The 26,077-nt window shown below is 50.5% G+C and overlaps 1 protein-coding gene and 1 non-coding gene across 2 annotated transcripts in view; one reads left to right on the forward strand and one right to left on the reverse strand.

Moving 5' to 3' along the window:
• Window positions 1–26,077, reverse strand: part of NDST1 (N-deacetylase and N-sulfotransferase 1) — a 72,944-nt gene that overhangs the window by 12,999 nt on the left and 33,868 nt on the right. Inside the window, 9 exon segments of the mRNA XM_010373648.2 lie at window positions 2,336–2,459; window positions 3,643–3,739; window positions 5,050–5,232; window positions 5,973–6,101; window positions 8,491–8,676; window positions 9,357–9,511; window positions 11,349–11,436; window positions 16,099–16,593; window positions 22,638–23,537. Coding sequence (XP_010371950.1) covers window positions 2,336–2,459; window positions 3,643–3,739; window positions 5,050–5,232; window positions 5,973–6,101; window positions 8,491–8,676; window positions 9,357–9,511; window positions 11,349–11,436; window positions 16,099–16,593; window positions 22,638–23,150 — 1,970 coding nt within the window. The 5' untranslated portion in view covers window positions 23,151–23,537.
• Window positions 1,608–1,707, forward strand: LOC115896722. The gene has a single exon (XR_004056623.1). It is a non-coding gene; the product is annotated as a small nucleolar RNA U13 (small nucleolar RNA).

Genomic DNA, 26,077 nt, shown 5'->3' on the forward strand with positions numbered 1-26,077 from the left:
TTCCAACCAAACAAGGACTTGCCTCCAGTAGGGATTCTGGAGGGGAATGGCCACTCCGCGGCCTGCCTGTTTCAAATTCGTTCCTTTTCCAGAAGATTCTGGAGTTGGTAGGATCTGAAGACTTGTGGGTGTGCCGTCAGTTGCAGGTCATGGGGAGGGGGTAATGCCCCTCAATCCTAAACTCTAGGATCCTGCCCCCTCAGCGGCTCCAGGCTAAACTCCCAGGGCTGTCACTCTCTCTGCCTCTAGGGGGCGAGCTGGGGCTCAGAACGGCTCCAGGGCTGCCCCAGGGAGGGTGGCACAGAGCAAAGGAGGCCTCCAGTGGGCGGGCTTTCTTTCCTGACCTGGGGGAACACCTTCTAGGCCGTCACTGTGAACCGGGACCTCCTGCTACCCACAACCCCTCCCCAGCCTGCTGTGGGTAAGCACGGCTTTCCAGACTAATGCCCATATCCCACCAGAGCAATGGCCATCTCTGGATGAAGGAACCTCTGGAAACCAAATGAACACTCCAGACCCTCCCAGGGGAACCTACCTATGCAATATCAGAGTCCAACTTCTGGGGCGTGTGGGAAGCAAAGTCCACTCTCAGGAAGGGTACAGCGTCCCTATCCTATCCTGAGGTAGGGCTGCTCTAGGGGGGTCTCAAGGATGCACTTCATCAGAGCGTTCTGGGGGCCTGCTAGATCCCTGCACCCCACTTTAGACCTACCTACAAAATCCAGCTCTTGGGAATCAGGCCAAAGAATCACGCTTTCTCTCATCTTTCTGAATTTTCTTTGCATGTCCACAGTCCTTTGTTTACAATATCTCAATTGAGAAAGCTCTGAAAACACAGGCTTTGTTTCCTAGGTTTGTAGCAAAGCCATTTGGCAACAAAACCTGACTTATTACTCTTACTTAGTGTAAATATTCATACTTTGCTACATAGTAATGAATTTGCTACCCGGTGCTGCCCCAGGCGTCACTGAAGATGTTACTAAATATATGGTTTCGCACCACATTACCTTTCTAAAATCTGAAAAATGTTGACTTCAAATAATCCATCTCGCCACAATAGATTTTCGATAAGAGACTGTGGACATGTTAGAAATGCAGGTAGATGGGCCAGGCACGGTGGCTCACACCTGTAATCCCAGCACTTTGGAAGGCAAAGGCAGGCGGATCACGAGGTCAGGAGTTCAAGACCAGCCTGACCAACATGGTAAAACCTCATCTCTACTAAAAATACAAAAATTAGCCAGGCATGGTGGTGGGTGCCTGTAATCCCAGCTACTTGGGAGGCTGAAGCAGGAGAATCACTTGAACCCAGGAAGCGGAGGTTGCAGTGAGCCGAGATCGTGCCACCGCACTCCAGCCTGAGTGACAGAGCGAGATTCCAGCTCAAAAAGAAAAAAAAAAGAAAGAAATGTAGGTGGATGGACAGATGGATAGATGAACAGATACAAAGGCAGATAGACAAAACGATGATACACAGATAAAAAAGAGAAATACGCACAGAAAAATACTAAAAAACAGACAGAAGGCCCATAACATCTCCACCCAGGAAACCCACTGACATAAAAATAATCAATAATGGTAATATATGGACAAGGTTTAAAAAGGCAAACTTTGCAGTCCATGCACGTGATGAGTGGGTGTTCACACACGTGTGAGGTGTACCCACCTCGAACCTTGTTATGATGTTGGCACATTACCTGCCTGACATGAAAATTTTTAAAAAAAGAAAAAAAGGTCAAATAGAGAAAGATGCCAACTGAAAAGGTGGAGAGTAAAACCATCTCTGCTCTGGCCCCCACACCCTTAAGATAACCTCTACTAGGACCCTCTGCTGGGAACCTCTACAGAGGTAACCTTTGCAGGCTCTGGTGGGAAGCGGCAATCTTAATGACTTCCCCAGGTGATACCTGAAGACCAGGGACCTGTCCCTGAAGGGCCCGCAAGAACACCTCTGCTTCACAGTCAGCCACATGCAGTGAGGAGGGCCAGAACATTTGGATTTCAGACCTTGAGACCCTGGGCAAACCCTTCTCCTCCCCAAGACCCAGGATGTTTCTCTGCGAGCAAGGGAGGGGTGGACTTCAACTTCAGCGTATGACTGCAGGCAGTAGAGCAAAGGGGCAAAGGGCCTCCTCATTGAGTGTCCTCTCTATGACAACACTCAATGTCATGCTTTCACACCATGATTCAAGGGTCACCGCACTTTGTCCCTGTTTACAGGAACTACAGCTGTGTGTGAGCAAGCTCCAGCTGCTTCCTGCTGTGGCCATAGCAGACTCCCAGGAGGCCCCAGGATGGCCTTCCCGTCCTGCTGTGGACAGAAAGGTCAACTCACCAGTCGATGCCTTTGTGATAGTTGTGGCCATTAAAAAACTGGATCTCCTCAAAGGTCTCAGAGCTGGGGTAGTTGCTGCTTAGGTCAGGGTGCATGCCCAGGAACAGGTAGAGGGCAGTGGTGCCTGTGGGGAGGATAGACACCTCAGACCCAGGGCCCAGTCCCCAGCCAAAGATAGAGTCTGGGTTCTGGGCCTAGCTCCTCATGACCCACTGAGGGATCCTGGGAAGGTCTCTGCCTTTCTCTGGGTCTTAGCTTCTTCATCAGTGCAATGAAGGAATTACTAAATCCAGGGTGGTAAATATATGGCATGCATGTGGACACCGCAACTCCTGTACCTACTGCAGACATCACTAATCTATCACAGCATTCTTCACTAAACAAGGACTTGGCCTCAGAATCCTCCTCACCACTGCACTCTGGTAGCCATGTTTAACTGACTGCTGTCCCCTCAGCATCCCAGAAGAGCTGGTCCTTTCCAGCTCTGGGCCTCTGTCCTCTGGCACTTGGTAGGAGCTCAGGGAAAAGGGAGTTTGTGACCCTCCAGTTCTGTTCATGTGAAATTCTTAAAGAAGTAAGAAATCTCATTTCCATGTCTCCTCTTCCCAATACCCTCTCCTCACTCATGCACCCTGCCCTACCTCCTCCTCCGCCAAGTTCATTCACTTTCTATGGTATGAATCTATAGTTTACATGCTATAATGGGAGAGCCCAGAAGAGAAGGAAGCTATAGAGTTTGGCGATTAAGAGTATATGTTTCAGAGTCACAGAGACTAGAGTTCAGGACCTGGAATTGCCATTATTACCTAACTGAATGTGTTAAGGGAAGTCACTTGACTTCTCTGAACCTTGAGTTTCTGTCCATAAAATGGGAGTGCCTATTTGTGCCTTGCAGGGTTGTATGAATGACAAATGCTTAGCCATCATGTCACTGCTTCTCCCTTCTGCACCTCTGGCAGACATGGTTAATTGATCACAATCCTCTGTACCAGTTGTTTGGCACTACTCAAACTTGCAGAGCAACTGATCTGGGCTTCTCTGACTAGACTTGGAGACTTCCCAGGATGATGCAGAGAGAGCTCCCTGAGGCTATGGTTCGGGATAAATAGGAGAACTCCAGGCCCCTCCTCCACCTCTTTCCCCTCCATACTGACAGGCAATTTGTGTTCACCCCAACTTCACTCTTACTTCCTGGGAAAGAGGGAGCAAATTATCCGGGAGTGGGGCCAGGGCGAGGCAGTCCTCAGAATTCTGTGGCTGAGACAGCAGGCAGTTGGGGAAGCTGGGTCAAGAGCAGAGAGACCTGCCTGTTTTCTGGGGGCCAATGATGAGGAGCTTTGGGAAGCGGTCACACGTCTTCTCCTTGGACCAGATGTCTTTGTGACGTTTGTCCTCGCAGGGGTCCTAAAACAACAGTGGAAGGGACGTGTGGGGCGCCCCAGAACCCAGTCAGCGGACTCTCACTGCGCATGGATATGTGGCCCTTACAGCCCAACAGGCATAATACCTACATGTTACATGTGTCCTTGTCACATCCCCACTCCCAGACACTGAGCCGCTGCCAGGCAGGCTCCACTTCTGGTCAGTTTCACGTCCCCCAAAGAGCCTGGCAAAATGCCCCTTAGCACGTAATAGGAACTCACAAGCACTTGTTGAATTTAACTGGACAAGCTGGGTCTGAACTGGGGGGGTCAATAAACGTTTCCTATAAAGTTTAGTAAATCTTTGGTAAGTGTTTAGTAAATATTTTAGGTTTGGGGTATGGAAGTTTCCACTGCAACCTACTTGACTCTGCCGTCATAGCATGAAAGCAGCTATAGACAGTACATACAAGAATGAGCATGGCTGTCTGCCAATAAAACTTTCTTTACAAAAACAGGTCTCAGGCTGGATTTGGCCCATGAGTCATTGTTTGTGGACTCCTGGTCTGAACTATGAGACTGTCACCAATTCCAGCTTCTGCTTCCACTTTTTAACAGCCCATAGGAGCAGATTTTCCCCAAAACTGGCCCCCAAACCCTCCCATCAGTCCCTTTTCCTGCTCAGAGCCTGCTGGAGTTAGAAGAGATACAAGAGATTATCTAAGAGTCTGACCAAGACAGGGCAGTCACTTTCTATACTTTGTCTGCACTGTGTTCACTTAGAGTTGTTTTTGGTTTTTGAAACAGGGTCTCACTCTGTTGCCCAGGCTGGAGCGCAGTGATATGATCACAGCTCACTGCAGCCTCAACTTCTAGGCTCAACTGATCCTCCCACCTCTGCCTCCCAAGTAGCTGGGACTACAGACACGCACCATCATGCCCGGTTAATTTTTGTATTTTTTGTAGAGACACGGTTTCACCATATTGCCCAGGCTGATCTTGAACTCCTGGGTTCAAGCAATCTGCCCACCTTAGCCTCCCAAAGTAATGGGATTACAGGCATGAGCCACTGCGCCCAGCCCACTGGTTTTTTTTTTAACACTGTTTTTTCCAAGGCTATGTATGACTGCATGCATGTAGGTCTGCATGGGGAGGTATGTACATGTATGAACATGCATGTGGGCACAGGAGTGAATGCACTCATACTGGTGAGTAGATGGGGACCTGAGTTTACATTCGAGCAAGAGTGTGAGGGCATGATGGCTGAGCCTTGAGTCCATATCTGGAGTGTATGCCTGTGCGTGGTGGCATTCCATCCCTGCAGCAAGGTGCCCAGGCTGCCCAGCCCCCCACCTGCCAGAGTGGGTCCTTCTCCTCAGAGAAGATCTGGAAGTACTTCTGGGCCAACTGCACAGGGGGCAGCGTCTGCAGCCGGAGGTTGGTCCAGGAGTGCAGGAAGCGCACCAGGTGTTTGAAGGTGTATAGGCCCAGGCGGTCATTCCCATAGTTGGACAGGTGCGTCATGAAGATGCTGATCTGCTCCAGGGGAGGGGAGGAGAGAGGCAGGGCCCATCAGTGTCTGAGCCACCCTCACCGCCAGCTCTGATCCTTCTGACCCTGCCTCAGCTTGCAAGGCCCCTGATGACCAGCGGAAGTTACGCTGGGGCTATCAACAAACTTGCTGCGAGTCCTCAGATGAGGCAACAGACGAACCAGGCCTGACTGACCCCAAATATTACAATCCTGAAATGGAAAGCAGACCCAAATGTGGGAGCTATTTGGATTTTGTTTTGTAAATGTTAGGGATGGGGTGCATGGAAGATGAAGAGTACTCAGCCCACAGAGCTGAATAACAACCACCACTTGAAGTTTATTTCATATTGTTAAAGTAGAGGTAATTGTTTGCATTTTGCAAATAAGGAAAGCGAGACCTAGAAAACTCAAATGCCGTTTATATACGTGTGTGTATCTGTGTATGTGTGTATGTGTGTATACACACATGAGCAAAGACTGAAAGGGAACATGCATAAAAATGCCAACACTTTTGTATTAAAGTACATGATTAGGAAAGGAAAATAAAAGCATGCTCGGATTCTTTAGCCAAGGTCACACAGCCGAGGCAGGACAGGGCCAGCACTGGTGAGTGGATCTCCCAACTGCCAGGCACTCACTCATGCCTCTCCGCCCTTTCCTGGCTCCAGGAAGACTGCGCCAGCTGCAGGTGGGCTGTGCGGCAGCCCCTTCTCACCAGCAGTCATAGGCTGTGGGGCACTCACAGGATTGAGGAGCACGGTGAGGAAGAGCTCGCCCCCGTTGATGATCTTGTCCAGCTCGCTGGAGCCGCCAGGGTACTCGTTGTAGAAGATGGTGTGTGTGAAGAGGCCACAGGTCTGCCGCGGGAGAACCTGAGGAGGGGGTGGGGGAGAGGAGCTATGGTGCCTTCTGGCATGATGGTGGTGGGAGGACTTTTCCTCAGAAGAAGGCCTAGCTGCTCCTCAGAAAGGCAGTCTCCACGTGGCTGCACAGCCCCGACCCTTGGGTGCAGCCTACAGCACAGCGTTCCCCCCAGTGAACTACAGGCCCTTGCCATTTTACAAACTTCACTGCTATTCTCTGCACAAAATGAGCAGACCTCAAAGTAACAGAGTGGGAATGCTTCTGGAAACTTGGACTGCTACAGCCACGGTCCTTGCCTGGCCCTCTCTGAAGCAGCTCTCCCGGACACACTCTGCAAGCCCCCTTGCAATATTAGAACCTCACTTGGTAACACTCGTTGTCACACACTGGGTTAGCCATTTGTCATCTGTCTCCCCTCACGAAACTGTGAGCTCCAAGGGAGCAGGGAATGTGCCTGCCTTGTCACCACCTCATCCCTGAAGTTCAGAGTTGAGGACCTGAAGGAGTGCCTAGAGTTTAGCACAAAGGCCTGGTGCTGAGGTCAGTGAGTGGATGGATGGATGGACTGATGGACAAATGTACAAACCTTGCCTACCCACTGCTGCCCCAGCTCAACTGATGACAACTCATCCTTCCAGCACCTCAGGCTAAAAACCCTGCAATCATCTTGGAGTCCTCTCTTCCTCCCACACCCTACATCCAACTCATCTAACCACGGGCCTAACTATTCTAAGCCCAGAGTATGGCCAAGTCCCAACACCGGGCCCTGGTCCAAGCTGCTGCCCGCTCTGGTCTGGAAGACCGCAGTGCCTCCTAACTGGTCTCTCTGCTGCCACTTTTGTCCCCTACAGTCTCTGCTCCACACAACAGCCAGAATGATAGAAATCCCTTTCAAAGATGAGTCAGATCATGCTCCATTCAAAACCTTCCCATCTCAGCCTAAAAGTCCATGGCCATCCAATGGCTGGCCTTACATAGCCCTATCGATCTGGTCCGTCTCCCACCCCTGACCTCATCTACCACCATCCCTCACTCCCCTGCAGTCATCCTGGCCTCCTATTTGGCCCTCAAACACAGTCAGCACAGCCTGCTTCAGGGCCTTTGCACTTGCTGTTCTCTGTCTTGAGTGCTCTTCCTCATGAGGCAGCGTGGCTTATTCCAGGAAGGCCCACCTAGCCACCTTATTTAAACCAGCTTCTCCTCTTGCCAGCATTCCTTCCTTCCATTCCCTGCTTAACTTTGTCCGTGGCACTCATCACCATCTGACCACTGTATACTTTATACACGCATGAGCATATGGTCTGTCTCCTGCCACTAGAATGTCAGGTCTACAAGGGCAGGAACTTTCCTCCGTTTTGTGCATTTCTGTGTCCCCAGTGCCAAGTAAAGGGATAGATGCAAGGCTGGGCACAGTGGCTCATGGCTGTAATTCCCAGAACTTTGGGAGGCCAAGGTGGGTGGATTCCCTGAGGTCAGGAGTTCGAGACCAGCCTGACCAACATGGAGAAATCCTGTCTCAACTAAAAATACAAAATTAGCCAGGTGTGGTGGTGCATGCCTGTCATCCCAGCTACTCGGGAGGCTGAAGCAGGAGAATTGCTTGAACCCAGGAGGTGGAGGTTGCGGTGAGCTGAGATCATACCATTGCACTCCAGCCTGGACAACAAGAGCAAAACTCTGTCTCAAAAAAAAAAAAGAAAAAGAAAAAAGAAAGAACAAAAAAAAGGGATAGCTGCATGGTAGAAGCCCTAGGTGGAGGATTTTTTTTTTTTTTTTTTTGAGACAGTCTCACTTTGTCACCTAGGCTGGAGTGCAGTGGCACAATCTTGGCTCACTGCAGCCTCGATCTCCTAGGTTCAAGTGATCCTCCTGCCTGAGCCCTGCAAGTAGCTGGGACTACAGGCATGCACCACCACACCTGGCTAATCACCAGGTATATTTTTTTTTAGTATTTTTTTTAGTAGAGATGGGGTTTCACTATGTTGCCCAGGCTGGTGTGAAACTCCTGGGCTCAAGCAATCTGCCTGCCTTAGTCTCCCAAAGTGCTAGGATTACAGGTGTGAGCTGCCACGCTCAGTCAAGAAAAAAATTTTTAAACAGCAAAAAGACTGTAACAGAGCCCTGTCCCATGTCCTCATCAGAAACCTCTTTCGAGAATGCTCACTATTCCTTGATCCTCTGTCACAAAAGCTAAGAAAGAGCTCATGAAAGGGGCCGGAGTGGCAGCCCAACTTCCCTGGGACAGAGAGCCTCAGGTGCCAGAGGAGGCAGCAGAAGCTGATCTGCAACCCCTGAGCCAGCAAACCAGAGCCGTGCTTCCCAGGACAGCGTGTGCACACACCCGACAGACTGTGCTCTCCATTCTGCCACCTCCTGGGCTTCCAGGGGCCCACTCACCATGATGCCATTGTGGATGAAGCCACGGCGGTAGCGGGCTGGCTTCAGATGGGGGTACTCCTCTGTGCTGGTCACGCGGATGCTCCACACCTGCTTCCAAGCCTCATACAGCTGCACGTGCACAGGGTACACGCCCGAGTGGTGGGGCGCCACTGCATACCCCATGTCTGTGGGAATGCCATGCTCCTAGGGAGAGGATGACCAGGCCAGGATGAGCATAGGGGTCCTTCCCCTTTGGGCCTTATTCCCCCTTTGTAGAATGGGAGAGAGAAATCAGAGGCTAGGTCAGCAGGGCCGCTGGTCTGAGCCTTCATGGTACAGATGGAGAAGCTGAGGCCTGGGAGGGCAAGGAATGTGCCCAGAACCTCAGTGTGGGCAACTGGCAGAACTGGGATTAGAACCCAGGTCTCCTGACTCTCGGTCCGGTGCACATGCCTCTAGCACAAAAGACTCAAGTACCCTGTAGTAAGTGACAAGGATGAGGGCCTTTCCTGCCTTCTCTTCATTCTACCTAGCACCCAGGGCTCGTTCCCTCCTCATTGAGCACCTCTTCCAGCTTTCCAGAGCCTCCCATTCTAATAAGAGCTTGGGCGCAGGAAACAAACGGCCTGAGTTTAAGTCCCATCTGGACCTCTTAGTAGCTGATGTGACCTCCCTGAGTCTTGGTTTCTTGTCTGTGAAGGGGTTATTCTCCTGAGGCTTCAAGGAGACAGTGGTTATAAAGGCAGCTCTCCCTGGGCCCTGGCCCAGAGGTGTTAGTAAAAATCCATCACAGCAGACTGCAAAAGCAGCAAGAGGCCAGCAATCTGGACCTCCAGCCCAGCCCTTAACCCGCCCCGCTCTGCCCTGTAGGGAATCTTACTCACGACAGCGAACTTCTTGTTCAAGGCCATCTGCTCGGCCAATACGGACTGGTTGTGGAAAAGGTGGGGCTGCATGTGGCTCCACATGTGAGGGAACCACCAGAACTCCTTGACATACGACAGCAGCAGATCATCCCCAGCATCCTCAGCATCGGTACCTGCAGCAGCACAGGCAGCTCAGCCCCGCCCACTGGGCCATGAGGCCCTCTAACTTGGGCCTGTGCCTGGGGATGGGAGCACATGGCCACAGTCCACTCAGGAGCTGCCTGGAAGAGTTATCTGGGCTACAGCACAGAAGCAGACAGAGCCCCAGCCCAGAGCCCTGAGTTCTAGTCTAAAGTGTGCCCTTGACTCAATGGGGGACCTTGGCCAAAACTACCTCCTCTCTAGATCCTCGGGCCCATCTGCACAATTCGGGGTCTGGAGTCAGTAATCTCAAGGGTTTCTTCTACCTCTGACATACCTGCTCTGATTCTATTCCAATGATCCAAATCAGGTCACTTGTCTTTCATCTAATGATCTATGGAAGCTCTTTGTATATATGCAGGATGTTTGACCCTCTGTCTCAGATGTATTACTACAACCACCTCTGATACGCTAAGGGTTACGAACATAAAAAACAACCAGGTGCCGTGGCTCACACTTGTAACTCCAGCACTTTGGAAGGCCAAGGTGGGAGGATCGTTTGAGCCTAGGAGTTTGAGACCAGCCTAGGCAACATAGTGCGAGGCCCCATCTCTACAAAAATTTTTAAAATATTAATAGCTAGGCATAGTGGCATGCACCTGTAGTACCACCTACTCGGGAGGCTAAGACAGGAGGACTGCTTGATCCCAGGAGTTCAAGGCAACAGTGAGCTATGATTGCACCACTGTACTCCTGCCTAGGTGACAGAGGGAGGTCCTGTCTCTAAAAATAAATAATTTCTTTCTTTTTTTCAGACAGAGTCTTACTCTGTCACCCAGGCAGGAGTACAGTGGTGCGATCACAGCTCAATGCAGCCTTGCATTCCTGGGATCAAGCAATCCTCCTGCTTTAGCCTCCCGAGTAGCTGGTACTACAGGTGCATGCCACCACGCCCGGCTAATTTTCGTATTTTTAGTAGAGATGGGGTTTCGCCATGTTGACCAGGGTAGTCTTGAACTCCTGACCTCAAATAATATGCCCACCTCAGCCTCCCAAAGTGCTCGGATTACAGGCTAAGCCACCATGCCTGGCCAAAAATAAATAAAAAATTTTAAAAAGAATATAAAAAATGCAGACCACCCAGGATCACTCCTATTTGGCTTTGGGGCTATGTTGCATATACCCCTCCATCTGCTGAATTACTGACTAAAATGGTTTTCCTAGAATTCAAGAGAGGCTGTCTCACTGAGGCCTGGGCAGAAGGCAGCTAGAGGAAACGGTCACTGCAGATGACCAGCTCAGGGGCTGTTCCTTCCCGCCCAGTCCCTGAAGGACAGCAGATGAGGAGAGAACAGTAAGTGAGAGAGCCCCAAAGAGGAAGGAAAGTGTGCACCAAGCAACCTAGAGCCCTCACCCTCAACCCTTAGGACTCTAAAATAAACCCAGGACACTGGTCATCTAAGGTGGGTCATACAATTACAGGGCATCTTCACTTTCTATGCTACATGTTTCTGTAATGTTCTTAAAATTCAACCAGCTTCTTTCATAAGCAGAAATAATACACACAATTTTGAAAGATAGGAGGGAGAGGTAAGAGGGAGAAGATGCCCCACCCAGGCCAGCACAGCCCGAAAGGCCAGGGAGGGACAAGCAGCTGCTGTTGCTGCCACTGCTATTGTCCCCAGATGGCCTCTGCCTGGGTTGTGACTGCTCTTGTAGGCTGTTGGCTCCAGGGGGGGCAAAGGGGTCACATCTGCCCCTAATGTGGGCCAGTAAGCCCAGCTGCTGCCCTCGTGGATGGATGCTTTGAGGGTTTGGGTGCTGAGGATCCTGGTAGTTGCTAGTGAGGGCAGGGGCAGGTCCACTTACCTGTGTGGAAGAATTTCCCTGAGTAGCCCAGGTTGAAGGTGAAGTTCGGGATGTGTGCGCGTAGTTCGTTCTGTGTGTCAAACAGAGCCTAGGACAGGCAGGGGAGAAAGGAAGGAGTGAGGGAAAGCCAGGAGCTCCCTGCTCCTCCCACTGAAGGCAGTAAAAAAATGTGGAAGCCCCTTGTTCAAAAATTATAAAGAATGTCAAGGACGGCGTGGTGGCTCATGCCTGTAATTCTAGCAGTTTGGGAGGCCAAGGTGGGTGGATCACTTGAGGTCAGGAGTTCAAGACCAGCCTCGCCAACATGGTGAAACCCAGTCTCTACTAGAAATACAAAAATTAGCCGGGCATGGTGGCACGAGCCTGTAATCCCAGCTATTTGGGAAGCTGAGGCAGGAGAATCACTTGAACCCGGGAGGTGGAGGTTACAGTGAGCCAAGATCATACTACTGCACTCCAGCCTGGGTGACAGAGCGAGATTCCGCCTCAACAAAAAAAAAGAATGTCAAGAAGGCAACAGCAGGCATTAAACCAGGTAATGGGCTCCCTCTGAGCATGGGGCTCTGTGTGGCTGCACAGATCACACATACCCTTGAAGCCAGCCCTACGCTGCCTTCCCCCAGGCCTCTGACAAGGGAAAACCTAGACTCCCACCCAGCTCTGCTATGCGTCCTTGAAAAGGTTTCACACTCCTCTAGGTCTCGGTTTCGTCAAATATAAAACAGGGATGATAATATCTCCCTCATAAGGTTCTTGGAAGAATCAAGTAAGATAACCGCATGTATCCCAGCTATTCAGGAGGCTAAGGTAGGAGGATCGCTTGAGCCCAGGAGTTAGAATCCAGCATGGATCCAACTATAAGACCCTGCTCTAAAAAGATTAAACAATTATAAAAAAGATATTGTACGTAAAACTGCCTGACATCTGGTAAGTGACGAAAAATGGTGGCCAATGCTATGTCTGTGGTCACCGCCGCTGTGAGCCTGTGTCTTCATCTATCAAATGTGGAGGATTTCTCCTTGCTGATGGAATGCAAAGCTGATATTAAAAGGGCCATGACCTTTCCAAGGATGGGACACTGTGCACCCAGCAATGCAGTCCTCCCATGCGCCACGTACCCAGTACTTTGCAAGCCAATGAAGGGACACTGACACTTATGAAACAAACATACAGGTGTACTCTGGGGTTAGGACGCATGAGCCACAAAGCGGCTCAGAAACCTGTAAGAGCTGCCGGGCATGGTGGCTCATGCCTGTAATCCCAGTGCTCTGGGAGGCCGAGGCGGGCAGATCACCTGAGGTCAGGAGTTCAAAACCAGCCTGACCAACATGGTGAAACACCGTCTCTACTAAAAATACAAAATTAGCCAGGCATGGTGGCAGGCACCTGTAATCCCAGCTACTCGGGAGGCTGAGGCAGAAGAATTGCTTGAACCCAGGAGGCAGAGGTTGCAGTGAACGAAGATTGTGCCACTGCACTCCAGTCTGGGCAACAAGAGCGAAACTCCGCCTCAAAAAAAAAAAGAAAGAAAGAAAAGGAAAAGAAAAAAGAAACCTGTAAGAGCCAGCTATCAGAGCACTTTACAAACTAAAAGTCCTGGCCCTCCCCAGGCAATGCAGCCACCACCAGCATCTTGCCAGGGCCGTGCACTGCCTGGTGGACATGCATGCTCCAGCTGTGTGGCCTTAGGCAGGTTACCTCAGGTCCCTGAGCCTCAGTGCCTACCTCTGTAAAATGGGACTCAGAACAATACCCACCTCACAGGGCTGCTATAAGGACCCAATGAAGCAATGCCTAGAAAGGGCTAAGCACAGGGACTCACCAAACCCTGAATAGGCAGCTGCTATTGGTATTATTTAAATTGTGCTGTACAGCCAGTACTGTACAAGCTAATGAGGCGACATTCATGTCTCTGAAAGAAGGGCTCTGTTGTAGGCTGTGCTTGGGATTAAAGAAAAAAAACCAAAAAACAACAAAAAAAAACTCTGCCCTTTCTGACTCACAAAAATGTTTAAGGCAAGTAGGATTATGGCTGGAGAAGCACTTTGCAATCTGAACTGAGCTGAGTGCGTGAAAGATGGTGCCCCTATTTGTATTTTTGATTTGTATTTTATTTTTCTATTTCTATTGTTCTATAGAAATGGCTTCAGACTGCTATCATTCCTCTCACCTTAAAAATAGAAAAAATAGAGCCAGGTGCAATAGCTCATGCTTATAAACCCAGCACTTTGGGAGGCCGAGGTGGGCGCAGCGCTTGACTCTGGGAGTTCCAGATCGGCCTGGGCAACATGGTGAAACCTGCCCTCTACAAAAAACTAGCTGGGTATGGTGGCATGTGCCTGTAATCCCAGCTACTCAGGAGGCTGAGGTGGGAGGATTGCTTGTGCTCAGCATCGCTTGAGTGAGCTGTGATCCCGACACTGCACTCCAGCCTGGGTAGCAGAGTGAGACTCTAACTCAAAAAAAAAAAAAAAAAAAAAAAAAAAAAAAAAATTAGAATAGGGAAAATAAATGAGAGAGAGCTATTCAGGGCTTATAGGAAGACAGTGAGCCCAGAAGCCTGATCTCCTCAGGCTCAACCTGACCCTGGACCACAGTCTCTCCAGAACCCACTGGACAGGCAGCAAGAACCCAGGTTCTTGCAGGAGAAAACGAGCTTGGGCCACTGGAAGAACACCTCAAGTAGAACGCAAAGCAATCTACCTTGCCAGAGGCAGGTGGTGGCACTGCATGAAGACTTAGACAGGAAGGCTAAAATGTTCTTTAAACAGGAGAGCCTTTAAGAGAATGGAATCTCAGGAGGAAACACAACGCATAAAAGCAACCCAAAGCAGCACTGCTGGTGCCACTGAGGCAGAGCCTGGAGGGCTGAACCTGGCACTGAAACATCCCCCTATCCAGGCACCTATGGGAGACCCCTGGGGTACCAGGAAACAGCCTGAAAACCTCCCATTCACCCCATCTCATCATTTTATTGCTGAGGCTCAGGCATGAGAGGGGACCTGCCCAAGTCACCAAGTCCATTAGGGTCAAATTAGGACTTGACTCAAATTAGGTCTTAACTCCCCAGACAGTGCCTGCTCCCAAACGCCATCCATTCTGCTCTTCTCTAGAGGTGTAAGGAAAAGCAGAGTTCACTCCTGACCAAGGCAGGGGGATGAATGCCACCAGGAACTTCCTTCCAGGCCCCAAGGCCAACCCTTACCAGAGATTTTGAAATTACTCAGAAAAGTATTCCTCTTACAAGTCTCTTTTTAAAGCCTCCTGCTAACATCAAAGACAAGCCTGGGTTTGGTGTTAATATGTTTCTAACACTTGCTAATCTCCTATAAGAGAGGACAGGCTGTCAGCAGACAGCAGAATGTCTCTAGAATTTAATCCCCCTGTTTTGTTTTCACTGGATTTATTGTTATGGTTGCCCTCTATTTATGGCAACTGATCCGGATTTCCTATTTACACTAGGATGCCGTCTCCTTTGCAAATAAGTTTAAGTAAAATAGTGAGTAGATGAAAACTGCATTTTAAAGATTGTTTAATGGTCTTAATTTGTAGGCTCTTTGTCACAATGACAGTTCACATGTGTGTAAAATCTTGTGGTCTGCAAAGTGCTTTTACATAGTTTTGCTTAGTAAACACTTTTTTTTTTTTTTTTTTTTTGAGACAGGGTCTTGCTCTATGACCCAGGCTGGAATGCCATACACAATCATGGTTCACTGCAGTGTCAACCTCCCAAGCACAACCAATCCTCCTGCCTCAGCCTCCCAGATAGCTAGGGCTACAGGACTACTACCACCACACCCAGCTAATGTTTTATTTTTTGTAGAGACAAGGTCTCCCTATGTTGCTCAAGCTAGTCTCAAACTCCTGGGCTCAAGCAATCCTCCTGCCTGGGCCTCTCAAAGTGCTGGGATTATAAGCACAAGCCACCACACCCAGCCAGCAAACCTTTTTTGAATTAAACACATGCATTCTACTGTCTACTTACACCTCAGTTAAAATCTGCCTCATGCATGATTCAAGCTCTCATCCTTATTTTAAGAGTTTTGTAGGCGCTCTGACATTAACATAAACATTTTTAAGAGTTAAAAATCATATTTAAATTAAAGGCGGATAAACAGTACTGTATAGCTCCCATCTTTGTCTGGATGTCTTCTTCCACAGATATTATACAAACTTAAACTCCGCACTCCAGATGCAAAATTCCTCTATATTCAGTATTCCAATACAATAAAGGTTTTTTTTTTTTTTAATTTTTTTGATACAGTCTCGCTCTGTCACCCAGGCTGGAGTGCAGTGGCACAGTCTCGGCTCACTGCAACCTCCACCTCCCGGGTTCAAGCAATTCTCCTGCCTCAGCCTCCTAAGTAGCCAGGATGACAGGCGTATGCCACCACACCTGGCTAATTTTTTTTGTATTTTTAGTAGAGATGGGGTTTCGCCATGTTGGCCAGGCTGGTCTCAAACTCCTGACCTCAAGTGATCCGCCCACCTCAGGCTCCCAAAGTGCTGGGATTACAGGTATGAGTCACCATGCCTGGCCAATGCTTCAATCAAGTTTTAACTGATACTTGCTTCTAATAAGACAATTAATAAAAACCAACTGGCAGGATAGGAAGCAGGGTGGGACTGTCTTTTAAGTAACTCTCAGCACAGGGGAGACACAGATGGGGCACATCTGCGATGGGGCACCTGAAGGCTGAAGCTTGCCAGGCCCTGCCTGCCTTGCCCAGGCTGGCATCCCCGGTCATACCTTCACGTCCTCCACCTTCATGCGTGTGCCCTCCTTGCCCACAAAGATGTCATCAATGTCCACCAGGATGTAGCGGTCCAATGGCAGGGAGAGGCGCTTCCCTGTGAGGAAGGCCACAGCGTCCACGAAGACGAGCTTGTGCAGCCAGAAGTTCAGGTTGTTGCCAAACAGCACACGCTGGATGCCATCATGCAGGCCCAGGTCCTGGACCACAGTGGCGTGCAGTGCAGCGTGCAGGCCGGCGTCCGCGCCCAGGTGTGGAATGGATTCGGATGAGCGCGTCTTGGCCAGCAGCACCGGCTCATAGGTGGAGTGGTTCGACTGGAACACCGTCCAGTCCTCACCGGGGAGCACACCCTTCTCCACCTCACTAGGTCGCGTCACGTAGAGCAGCGGGGACTTGGGGTTGATGCTGCAGTCCTTCAGGCCCAGGTTTGAGTGCAGGAACAGGGGGAAGCCCTTGAGCTGCGCGCTCAGCAGGCTGTTCTCATTGGCCTGCAGTCAATGGGGGGCAGGAGGGGGAATAGAACTGTCACATCCAGAACCCTAAAGGACACAGACTCTCACATGTGGACCATAACAGTGGTATCAATATTCACCAACATTCATGGAGGGCTCACCACCCTGGTCCTGCGCTCCACCCTGCACAATAATATACTCACAAACACACATGACTCACTTACCAAAGTCAGGCACTTGGTGCTGTGCACTTTGCAGACAGGAATGCTGTTAATCCTCCAATGACCCCATGATGGAGACACTGCTCTCATACCCATTTTACACATAGGAGATGGGGCCTAGAGAGGCTAAACCACACAGAAGAAAATCTAGCAGTTGAGAACATGAATCCTGCTAGACTGCCTGACTTTGGGCAAGTTATATCACCTCTCTGTGCCTCAGTTTCTGCTGTAAAATGTGGCTAAGAACAGAAAATAACTCCAGGGATGGTAGAGGATGATCAGTATCAATACCAGCAAAGTGCTCAGAATAGGGCCTGTGGCATGATCAGAAACTGCTCATTCAGTCCTCATATCAGCCTGTGTATCCCACTTCACAGGTGTGGAAACCGAGGCTTGGAGGGGCACGCTGCCCTCAGTAGCACAGTGGTTGGCAGGAGCTATGAATCACTGCCAAGAGGTCGAGCCCTAGCACTCACACACCTAACCACCAGGTGTGGTTGCCTGGGATTTCCAAACTGGCTCTGGCCACGCAACCTTTTCTTCAGGAGACATCTTACGTGGATGCTAATGCAGACGCTCAAAGAGGAGGTTTCTGCTGGGGGTGCCCCATATGCTCCTAGCACTCCAGAGGCCACTCCCTCACCATGGTGCCTGCCTGGTCATTGCCATCAGTGGTGAAGTCTCTGCCTCCCTTCTCTCAAGGCATGCGGCTGCCCAGCTCCCTGGAAGTCTGAAGTCAGTGTGCCCCTGTCCCATCTTCCCTAGGCTCACAGCCCCTGTTCCTTCCTCACCCTCTCAGCTACCTGCCCCTGAATATGGTACAATCTGTCCTTGTTCCTGTGCCAATTCCATTCTGTCTTCCTGGCCTGACAAACTCCTGCTCATACTTCAAACCCAATGCATATATTCTCTTCTCTGCACTGGCCTCCCTGAGACGATGTTAAAGCCTCAGCTGGAGCATTTCTCACCTCAGCTGCAATATTATATTTTCAGCATTCTATCTCCCACCAGCCTGCAACCCCTTAAGTTCAGGGGCTATGATGTTTCACCTTTGGATCCCTGGTGCCCAGCCTGATACCCAGCAGGAACACACACAATTTACTGCAGAACTGGATTTTAAAAAGGAATAAAAGAGGAACAGCCAGCTCTCCAGTACCTGGCATATGACAGATGCTCAATACAGGTTTCATCTGTTCATTCTACAACTATTCACTGTGTCAGGCACTGTTTTAAGTGCCAGTGATACAGTGAGAAAAACAAAGACTTGGCCCCTGCTCTCATGAAACTTAAAATCAAGGAGGGAAGAGAGACATTCACCAAAATCACAGGAATAAATATAAAACTTCAGTGTGGCACATGCTACACAGAGGAGGTTCATATTTGTGGAACAGTAGACCACTGGGGCTCAGGAAGTCTCCTGGAGAAAGGGACTTTTGAGCTAACATTTAAAGAACAAATAAGCACAAACAAAGGGAAAGGTAGAGGCCAAGAATAGCAAGTGAAAAGGCCCTGAGGTAGGACAGGCCTTAACGTGACCAAGGAATAGCAAGAAGGCAGCAGAGTGAACAAGAGGGAAAGGAGGAGCTGAGGCAGTTAGGTCAGCTGGAGCCAGACCTGCAGGGTGCTGGAGGCTTGAAGCAGCAGCAGGAAGCCCTCAAAGACTCCATCAAAAGATGACAGGTTTCAATTTGCATTTTAAAAAGATCCATGTGGCTGCTGCTGTGGAGAGTGAGTGGGGCAGGGCAAAGCAAAATGAGTTTGGAGAGGGAGATGGGGTCACGTGTGGGGCCCCAAGGAGAGCTACTCAGAGGGCACTCACAGGGGCGTGCAGGTCAGTGGTGGGGGCGGGGTAAAGTCTCGGCTGAGCCTGTGCCCGTTGCAGAGCTGCACTTGTCCAGAAGAGTGCCTTTCACTCATCTCCTCTAATTCCCAAAAAGGCTCTGCAGGGCCCTGGCCTCATAAACCACATTAAGTAGCCTGCATGTGATTCTCCAAACATCAAGGGTACCTCCCCACCCTGTCTTGAGCCAGCCTCGGGTGCTGAGGCCTAGCGCACAGCCCAATCCTCAGCTACCTCCCCAGCTCCAGGCTGCTCACGACTCCTAAGACAGCCCTGACCAAGGATGAGAACTACTTGGGCTGCGTGGGGACAAAAGCGGTAGGGCCCTGAGACATTTCAGGCCTTGTCCGTAGCCTGCTGAGGCCTAGGATGCCACACTGGACCACGGGTGCTGAGGGATCCCATTTCAAAGTCCCGACCCTGAGCTGACTGCCAGGTGCTGGCGGCTCAGTCAGCTGCCCAGCCATCCAGGAAGGCAGAAAGCCAAGTCACTGATGGCCTATCCATTGGCAATGAAATGAACCAGCCAAGAAGGGAATGGAGGGCCTCAGCACCGAGAGGCTGGCCTCACTGCAGGCCTCACCCCACAGCACTGGAAATCCCTCTTGCTCCTCACCACTGAGTACCCACTCCGGAGACACCAAATCTTCCAATGGGGTCCGCCAGGCAGAGGGAGGAGGAGCCCTGATTAGGGAATACCGAGGTGGAGGCCAAGCACAGACCTCACCATTACCTGGGGGACCTTGGGAATCCCACATCTCCTCTCTGAGCCACAGGCTCCCTGTCAGTCCATTTGCTCTTATATTATCTCCTGTGGCTGAGTTAGAAACAACAAGCTTGACTGTCAGATCTTGGCTCTATGACTTACCACAGGTTGAGCATCCCTAATCTGAAAATCCAAAATGCTCCAAAATCCAAAACTTTTTGAGCACCAGTGTGACCCCCAAAGGTCATGCTCAAAGGAAATGCTTATTGCAGCATTCTGGATTTCAGATTTTCAGATTAGGGATGCTCAACTGGTAAGTAGAATGCAAGCATTCCAAAATCTGAGACCCTTCTGGTCCCCAGTATTTCAGACAAGAGACACTCAACCTGTAGCTATGTCATTCTGGACAAACCATTTAACTTTTTGAACCTCAGGTCCTTATCTGAAAATAAAGTGCCTACTTCACAGAATAGCTGTGAGAATTAGACATGAAATGCCTGCAAAGCACTGAGCTCAGTGACTGGGACACAATAAGTGCTCAGTGAAAGAGGTCAGGTAGTCCTTGCCAGACCCCTGCCAGGGTGTGTTTAGCTCCAGGTCACCTGGAATTTCAAGGATGAGGCATGACAGTGTCAGGAAGTAGGGATCCAGATGAGGGTGACCCTATTCCCACCCTCCAAGATCTCACAGGGGCACACATTGGTCAGGACCACAAGACAGACAGAGCTCTACCACCGCTGTATGCTGAACCTGGAGATAACAAAGCATGATATGTGCCATCTATTGAGTGGCTCCGGTACCAGACAATGGGCTCAGTGCTCCCACCCACCATCTTGTTTTCAACACAGACCAGTGAGGCAGGAGCTGTAATTGGCCCTGCTTTGCAGATGAGTTGAGCATTTTTACCCAAAGTCACTCTGTTTCTAAGTGACTGAGAGATCTGAACCTGTCTGGACTTTTAAGTCCCTGCTCTCACACTGCCCTGGGAATCCAGCATCAGTGGGAACTGGAAAATGAGTCTCCAGATCCCTGGAGCCCACAAACACTCCCCACTTGGCAAGTTCAGCACACAGCGGGGAAGCTGGTCTTGCGGAAAGAGTGGAAAGATGTACCTTGACCACCAGGGGGCATGCATTTGAGCAGAAAATCACAAGCCTCTGCTCAAAACCAAGGATAGTCTTGTCCTAGGCAACAGGGTAGGAAGAGCACCAAGTCCTGGAATTACCACTGGCCCCACAGTGAGACTCTGAATGTGTCCCCACCCCTCCCTGGGTCTCCTGTTCACCTTCTGCAGAGCAAGGAATTAGGGCCAGACAGCACCCAGCTCCATTGTAACAATTATGCCCAATGACCACAGCCCACTGCCTGGTCCCCAGAAACAGTGGGAGCTCTGTGCACTGGGTGTGACCTCTGATGCCACTTTTCCTGAATAAATGGCATGTGATGCTCCTGGACTCATCACATCGTGGCTAAGACTAAGGCCTCTCGGGCCAGGCTGCTTGAGTTCAAATACCAGAACTATACTCATCAGAGGCATAAGCCTGGACACACTGCTTATCCTCTTTGCCTCAGTTTCCTCCTGTCTTAAATCAGGCTGCTAACCACCTGCCTTGGTGTGAAGTGTGTGAATCTGCATGACGCATGTAGATGGTGCATGTCACTGAGTGAGCACTCAAACACCAGCAGTCCTGATGCTTTTCAGGCCTGGGGCTCTGAATAGAACTTAATGAAGTTCATGGCAGGAAAGGGTACAGAGTCCAAGAGAAAAGAGAATAACAGACAATGAAGATAATCTGACTTGATGTCATTGTAAAGCCATAAATCAGGCCAGCGTTCCCCTGAGGGCACTCTGTAAAAGAAAGTGTTTTGTGATCAAGCCAGTTGAGAACAAATCTCACTGGTTGCTCTACTGCAGGACTTCTAAGGGCCTTCAAATTCTTGGCTCACAATACCTTTCAGTGGCAGAGCTTCCTGCTGTATTAGTGTGTGAAAGAACATGCCATGAGAAACCCTGCAGGAGACAGGGCCCAGTGCACAAGCGCACCAGGAAGGCCTGGCACAAACGGGCACCCAGCAGCAGACACAGGCCCCTTCTGACCCATCTCCTGCTCCTCCTCTCCCGCTTCTCCTCTCCTGGCTCACACCAAGCAAGAGGCTGCTTTAGGACTTGTGCACTTACTGTCCCTTCTTCCTGGAAGGCTCTTTGCGCAGAAAGCCACACGGCTCCTCCCTTCACTTATTTCAGGTCACTTTATCAAAGACGACTTTCCCAAAATAATGTCAAGCTCCCACCCCCACTGCCCTCTGTGTCCTTTCCCTGCTTTGTTGCTTTTTGTACTGATCACACCTGCCCCATCCTGTGTTTATTTGCTCACTGCCTGTCACCCACCCACTCCCACAGCACTGAAATGCCAGCTCCATGACAGCAGGGACTTTGACTACTTCGATCACCGCTAGCACAGGACCACAAACACTGTGAGTGCTCAGTAAATATTTGTTGAATGAAGGAACAAATTCCCTGCCACCTCCAAAGCATCCAACTAGAGTCCGAGCTAGTGTCTGTTTTCATCTTGCAGGTCAGACTTCTCTGACCACAGCCTCTGGATCCCCCGCCATTCCCAACCTCCCCACCCCAAGGACAGATTCTCTGTGACACCCTTTCTACAAGGACCCCAATCCCAGTGGTCATTCTGGGAGCCCCATAAAGCCCAGAGCAGCTCCCCATCTGCCCAGCAGGATTTCATTCTTCTCTTTCTCCTCATGCAAAATGGCTCTGGGTCAGGAGGTACATTAACGCCATACTCCACCACCACCAAGAGGAAAGAGCATGGGATAGAGAGCCCAAACTATCCATGTCTAGGTTCAAATCTCGGCTTCTCCACTTACAGGCTTCATAACCTTACATAAGTAACTTAACCCCCAGAGCCTTGGTTTGCTCATCTGAAATATGGGTGCACATGCCCTCCCTAGGGGAGATTGCCTTGACAGGTTTTGGGGCACCTAGCAGAGCATGCCCCTCTGACTTCACACTTATCCCTGTGGCCTCCTTTACACAAGCACCTGCTATGTGCTGGACCCCATGCACAGCAGATGATCCCCCTGGCACGCTCCCCTAATACTTACAAAGCACTTGCCAGGCAGTGGGCACCACATGCTCCCAGTGCTTTACATATACTCACTCATTTAACCCTCCCAACAACCCCGGGAGGTGGGTGCTACCATTACACCCACTTCACAGATGAGAAGTCAGGCACTGAGCTGTGAGTCTGGAGAGGGGACTCTGAACTGCTCAAGGACCCTGCTTCTTGTGTACCTTGAAGAAGCCAATGATGCCCACGCCGTAGGCCACACAGTACTTGTCCAGCAGCTCCCGGTTCCAGGCGTCCAGGTTGACATACTTGAGGATGTTCTCATAGATGATGAGGGCGAAGCGGCCACGGCCCTTGTCAGTGAGCGTGGGCATGTCACCCTTGCCCGGCGCAATCTCTGTGCGGTATTTGAAGCGGCTGGACTCCAGGATGGCCACCACCTCCTGGCCTAGTTGCGAGTAGAGGCTCTCCACAAAGACCAGCACCAACGGGTCCGTGCGGGAAGGGGTGGCTGCCTGCACAGGCTTGAGCGGCAGCAGGCGACTGGGGGCCACGGGCGGCGGGTCCCCGCAGTCAGGCTCGGGGGCATCCGCCGAGGGCTCCAGGCCTCGCTTCCAGCCATATAGGTAGTAGGCCGAGATGAAAACACTAAACAGGCAGAAGACGAACAGCAGGAAAAGGACAGCCTGCGGGGACACGTGCCGACACAGCCTCCGGAGGCATGCCAGGGCAGGCATCCTGGCCTCCGAGACCTTGGCCACCGGAGGCCCGGCCTGCCCTGGCTACCCCAAGGCCCCACACAGGAGGAGACACGGGAATCGTCCACTGACCAACAAATTCACAGAGACTTAGGAAGCAAGGCCCTTGTGGGGCACTGGGAGTGGAGGATCTGGGCCCTCGGTCCTTCCTCCCAGCCAGGGGCGCAGTCCACAGGCTGGTCACGCTCCTTCCTTCCTCCGCGCCCCTTTATGTCACCATGGCAAACCCCCGCGTGGTCCTGTGCAGAGCAGAAGTGCCCCAGGGCGTCAGGGCCTTCTGGGGGTGCAGGGCAGCAGGCCAGAGGACACTGGGCAGGCCTGGGGGTGCCGCATGCCGCTCAATCCGTGAGGCCCACAGGACTAAGGCTGTGGAGAGTGCAGAGAACAGGAGCGTCACGTCAGAGTGTGGGCTTCAGGGTTCAGCTAACTGTGGACACACGGGAGCTGACCTAAGAGTGCCCAAGTGCAAGTACGGCTGCTGAACCAAGGTTGCATGATTTGCAGCAAGCTCTTTAATATCTCTGAGCCCCAGTTTCCCCACTTGTAAAATGGGGCAGACAATAAATAATATGAACCCATCTCACGAGGGGCTGGAGGATTAAGTCCAACAATGTTTGTAAATGACTTAGAGCAGTACCTAGCATATGGTATCCACAAATGGGAGTTGCTATTTTTGATCATTATCAGAGTCCAAGACTAGGCCAAGGAAAATCCAAGAGCAGGAAGGATGGGGAGAGATGATAAACATTTGCACAGCCTGGGAACTAGAGGTAGAATTCTAAATCACGACTGAATACCACATCCTCACCATATTCCATTCCCTTCCTAACCCGTTGCTCTCTTTGAATGAGCCCAGCAGCCCCATCTGATAGATGGAAAGACTGAGTCTCCATCTGAGGAATGAAGGCTCAGAACGAAGCCAAGCCGGGATTCATTAGCGGGCTGTGGGGCATGTGTGACTTATCTGTGTGAGAAGGCCCCAGGTGACCATTACACCGTCCGAGCATCAGTGAGCTCATCTGTAACACCAGCACCCCCGCAGCTCATGGCTGTAGCTGAGTGTTAAGCAGATGTGTCTGAGGAGCTTGACACAAGAAACATCGCAGCTGTCATATTTGCCCCTCATGTAACCAGGCCTCTCTCATCCTCGGGGTACGTACCCACAGGTGCACACAACAGCCTAGGACAACAGGTGACCAAACAGCCTTCCTGAGGATCGCTATACTGCCACAGGATGCAGAGGGGAGGCCTCCCCTGCCCCGGACTTTCTGTCCACCCAGGCAGCCAAAACTCTAGGTTCCAGCCTCCCCCTCAGCCTGAACCCCCCGCACCCAGGCCATGCCTCCTGGACTCATCTCACTGGAAAGAGTTAATGAAGACCCACATACACGACACAAAGGCCCCAATTCTCTCATCCCAAACAGCAACCCCAAACACAGCCTTCCAGTCTCCCTTAAATAGTAATGAAGTCACAAAAAGTGAGATTTCCCAGCAACCTAAGGAGCAACTTTCTTTTCTTTTTTTTTTTTCAGGCAGAGTTCACTCTTGTTGCCCAGACTGGACAATGGTGTGATCTCAGCTTGCCACAGCCTCCACCTCCTGGGTTTAAGTGATTCTCCTGCCACAGCCTCCTGAGTAGCTGGGATTACAAGCATGCACCATCTCGCTCAGCTAATTTTGTATTTTTAGTAGAGATGGGGTTTCTTCATGTTGATCAGGCTGGTCTCGAACTCCTGACCTCAGGTGATTAGCCTGCCTTGGCCTACCAAACTGCTGGGATTATAGGCATGAGCCACCACACCTGGTCCCCAAGGAGCAACTTTCTATCAGTCACAGCGGCTCAAAGCTAGCAGGAGAGTTGCCCAGGTCTAGATGGAAGGTGTAAGAGCCAGGGCTAAAGAGGCTGGGGGGACTTCAAGGCTTGAGCCCAGCCTAGGGGGTAAAGATCTTTGAAATGCCTTCCAGTCCCAAGACCACACGATGTGCTCAGCATGGGTACAGCATGCCTCAGACCCAACAGCTGCACTTCCAGGAATTTATCCTAGAGGTATTACTGCACAAGTGTGTAAAGATGTCTGCACAAGAACACAAATCCTAGTGCTGCTTATAACAGCAAATCCCAAACAATGGGAGATTGTATTTAGGAATTATAACACAAGGGTCGGGCGTGGTGGCTCATGCCTGTAATCCCAGAATTTTGGGAGGCCGAGGTAGGCGGATCACTTGAGGTCAGGAGTTCAAGACCAGCCTGGGCAAATGGTGAAACCTCATCTCTACTAAAACTACAAAAATTAGTCGGGCATGGTGACAGACACCTGTAGTCCCAGCTACTCAGGAGGCTGAGGCAGGGGAATCACTTGAACCTGGGAGGCGGAGGGTGCAGTGAGCCGAGATTACATCACTGCACTCCAGCCTGGGCGACAGAGCGAGACCCCATCTAAAAAAAAAAAAAGGAAATTATAATACAAGCATCACGATGAAATCCTAGGCAGCCATTTACAATATGTTGAAGAAGGACATGTACTGACATAGAAATATAATTACCATATATATTGTCAAAGTCAAAAACATCTATAAAACAGTTTGTACGTGTGGTCACAATTTTGTTAAACATTTTTGTGCATAGGCTAGAAACTGGTGCTAAATGCAAAAAAAGAAAAAGAAAAAGAAACATTAACAGTGATTATCTCTGGGTGATTTTTATTTCCGTTTTTTGTTTGTGAAATGAGGAGGTGACTAGGACAATAGGTCTGGTCTCAGCTCTGCCATGATGCACTGTGTGACCCCCTCTGGGCTTCCTGCATGTTAGAAGGGGGTTGGGACAGGTGATCTCTGGGGTCTCCTTCACCTCTGATATTCCACATTTCAGTGCCAGTACCCTGAGGAACCAGAGGCAGCCAAGAAAA

The sequence above is a fragment of the Rhinopithecus roxellana genome, chromosome 3 (assembly GCF_007565055.1).
Source record: "Rhinopithecus roxellana isolate Shanxi Qingling chromosome 3, ASM756505v1, whole genome shotgun sequence".
Classification (NCBI taxonomy): domain Eukaryota; kingdom Metazoa; phylum Chordata; class Mammalia; order Primates; family Cercopithecidae; genus Rhinopithecus; species Rhinopithecus roxellana.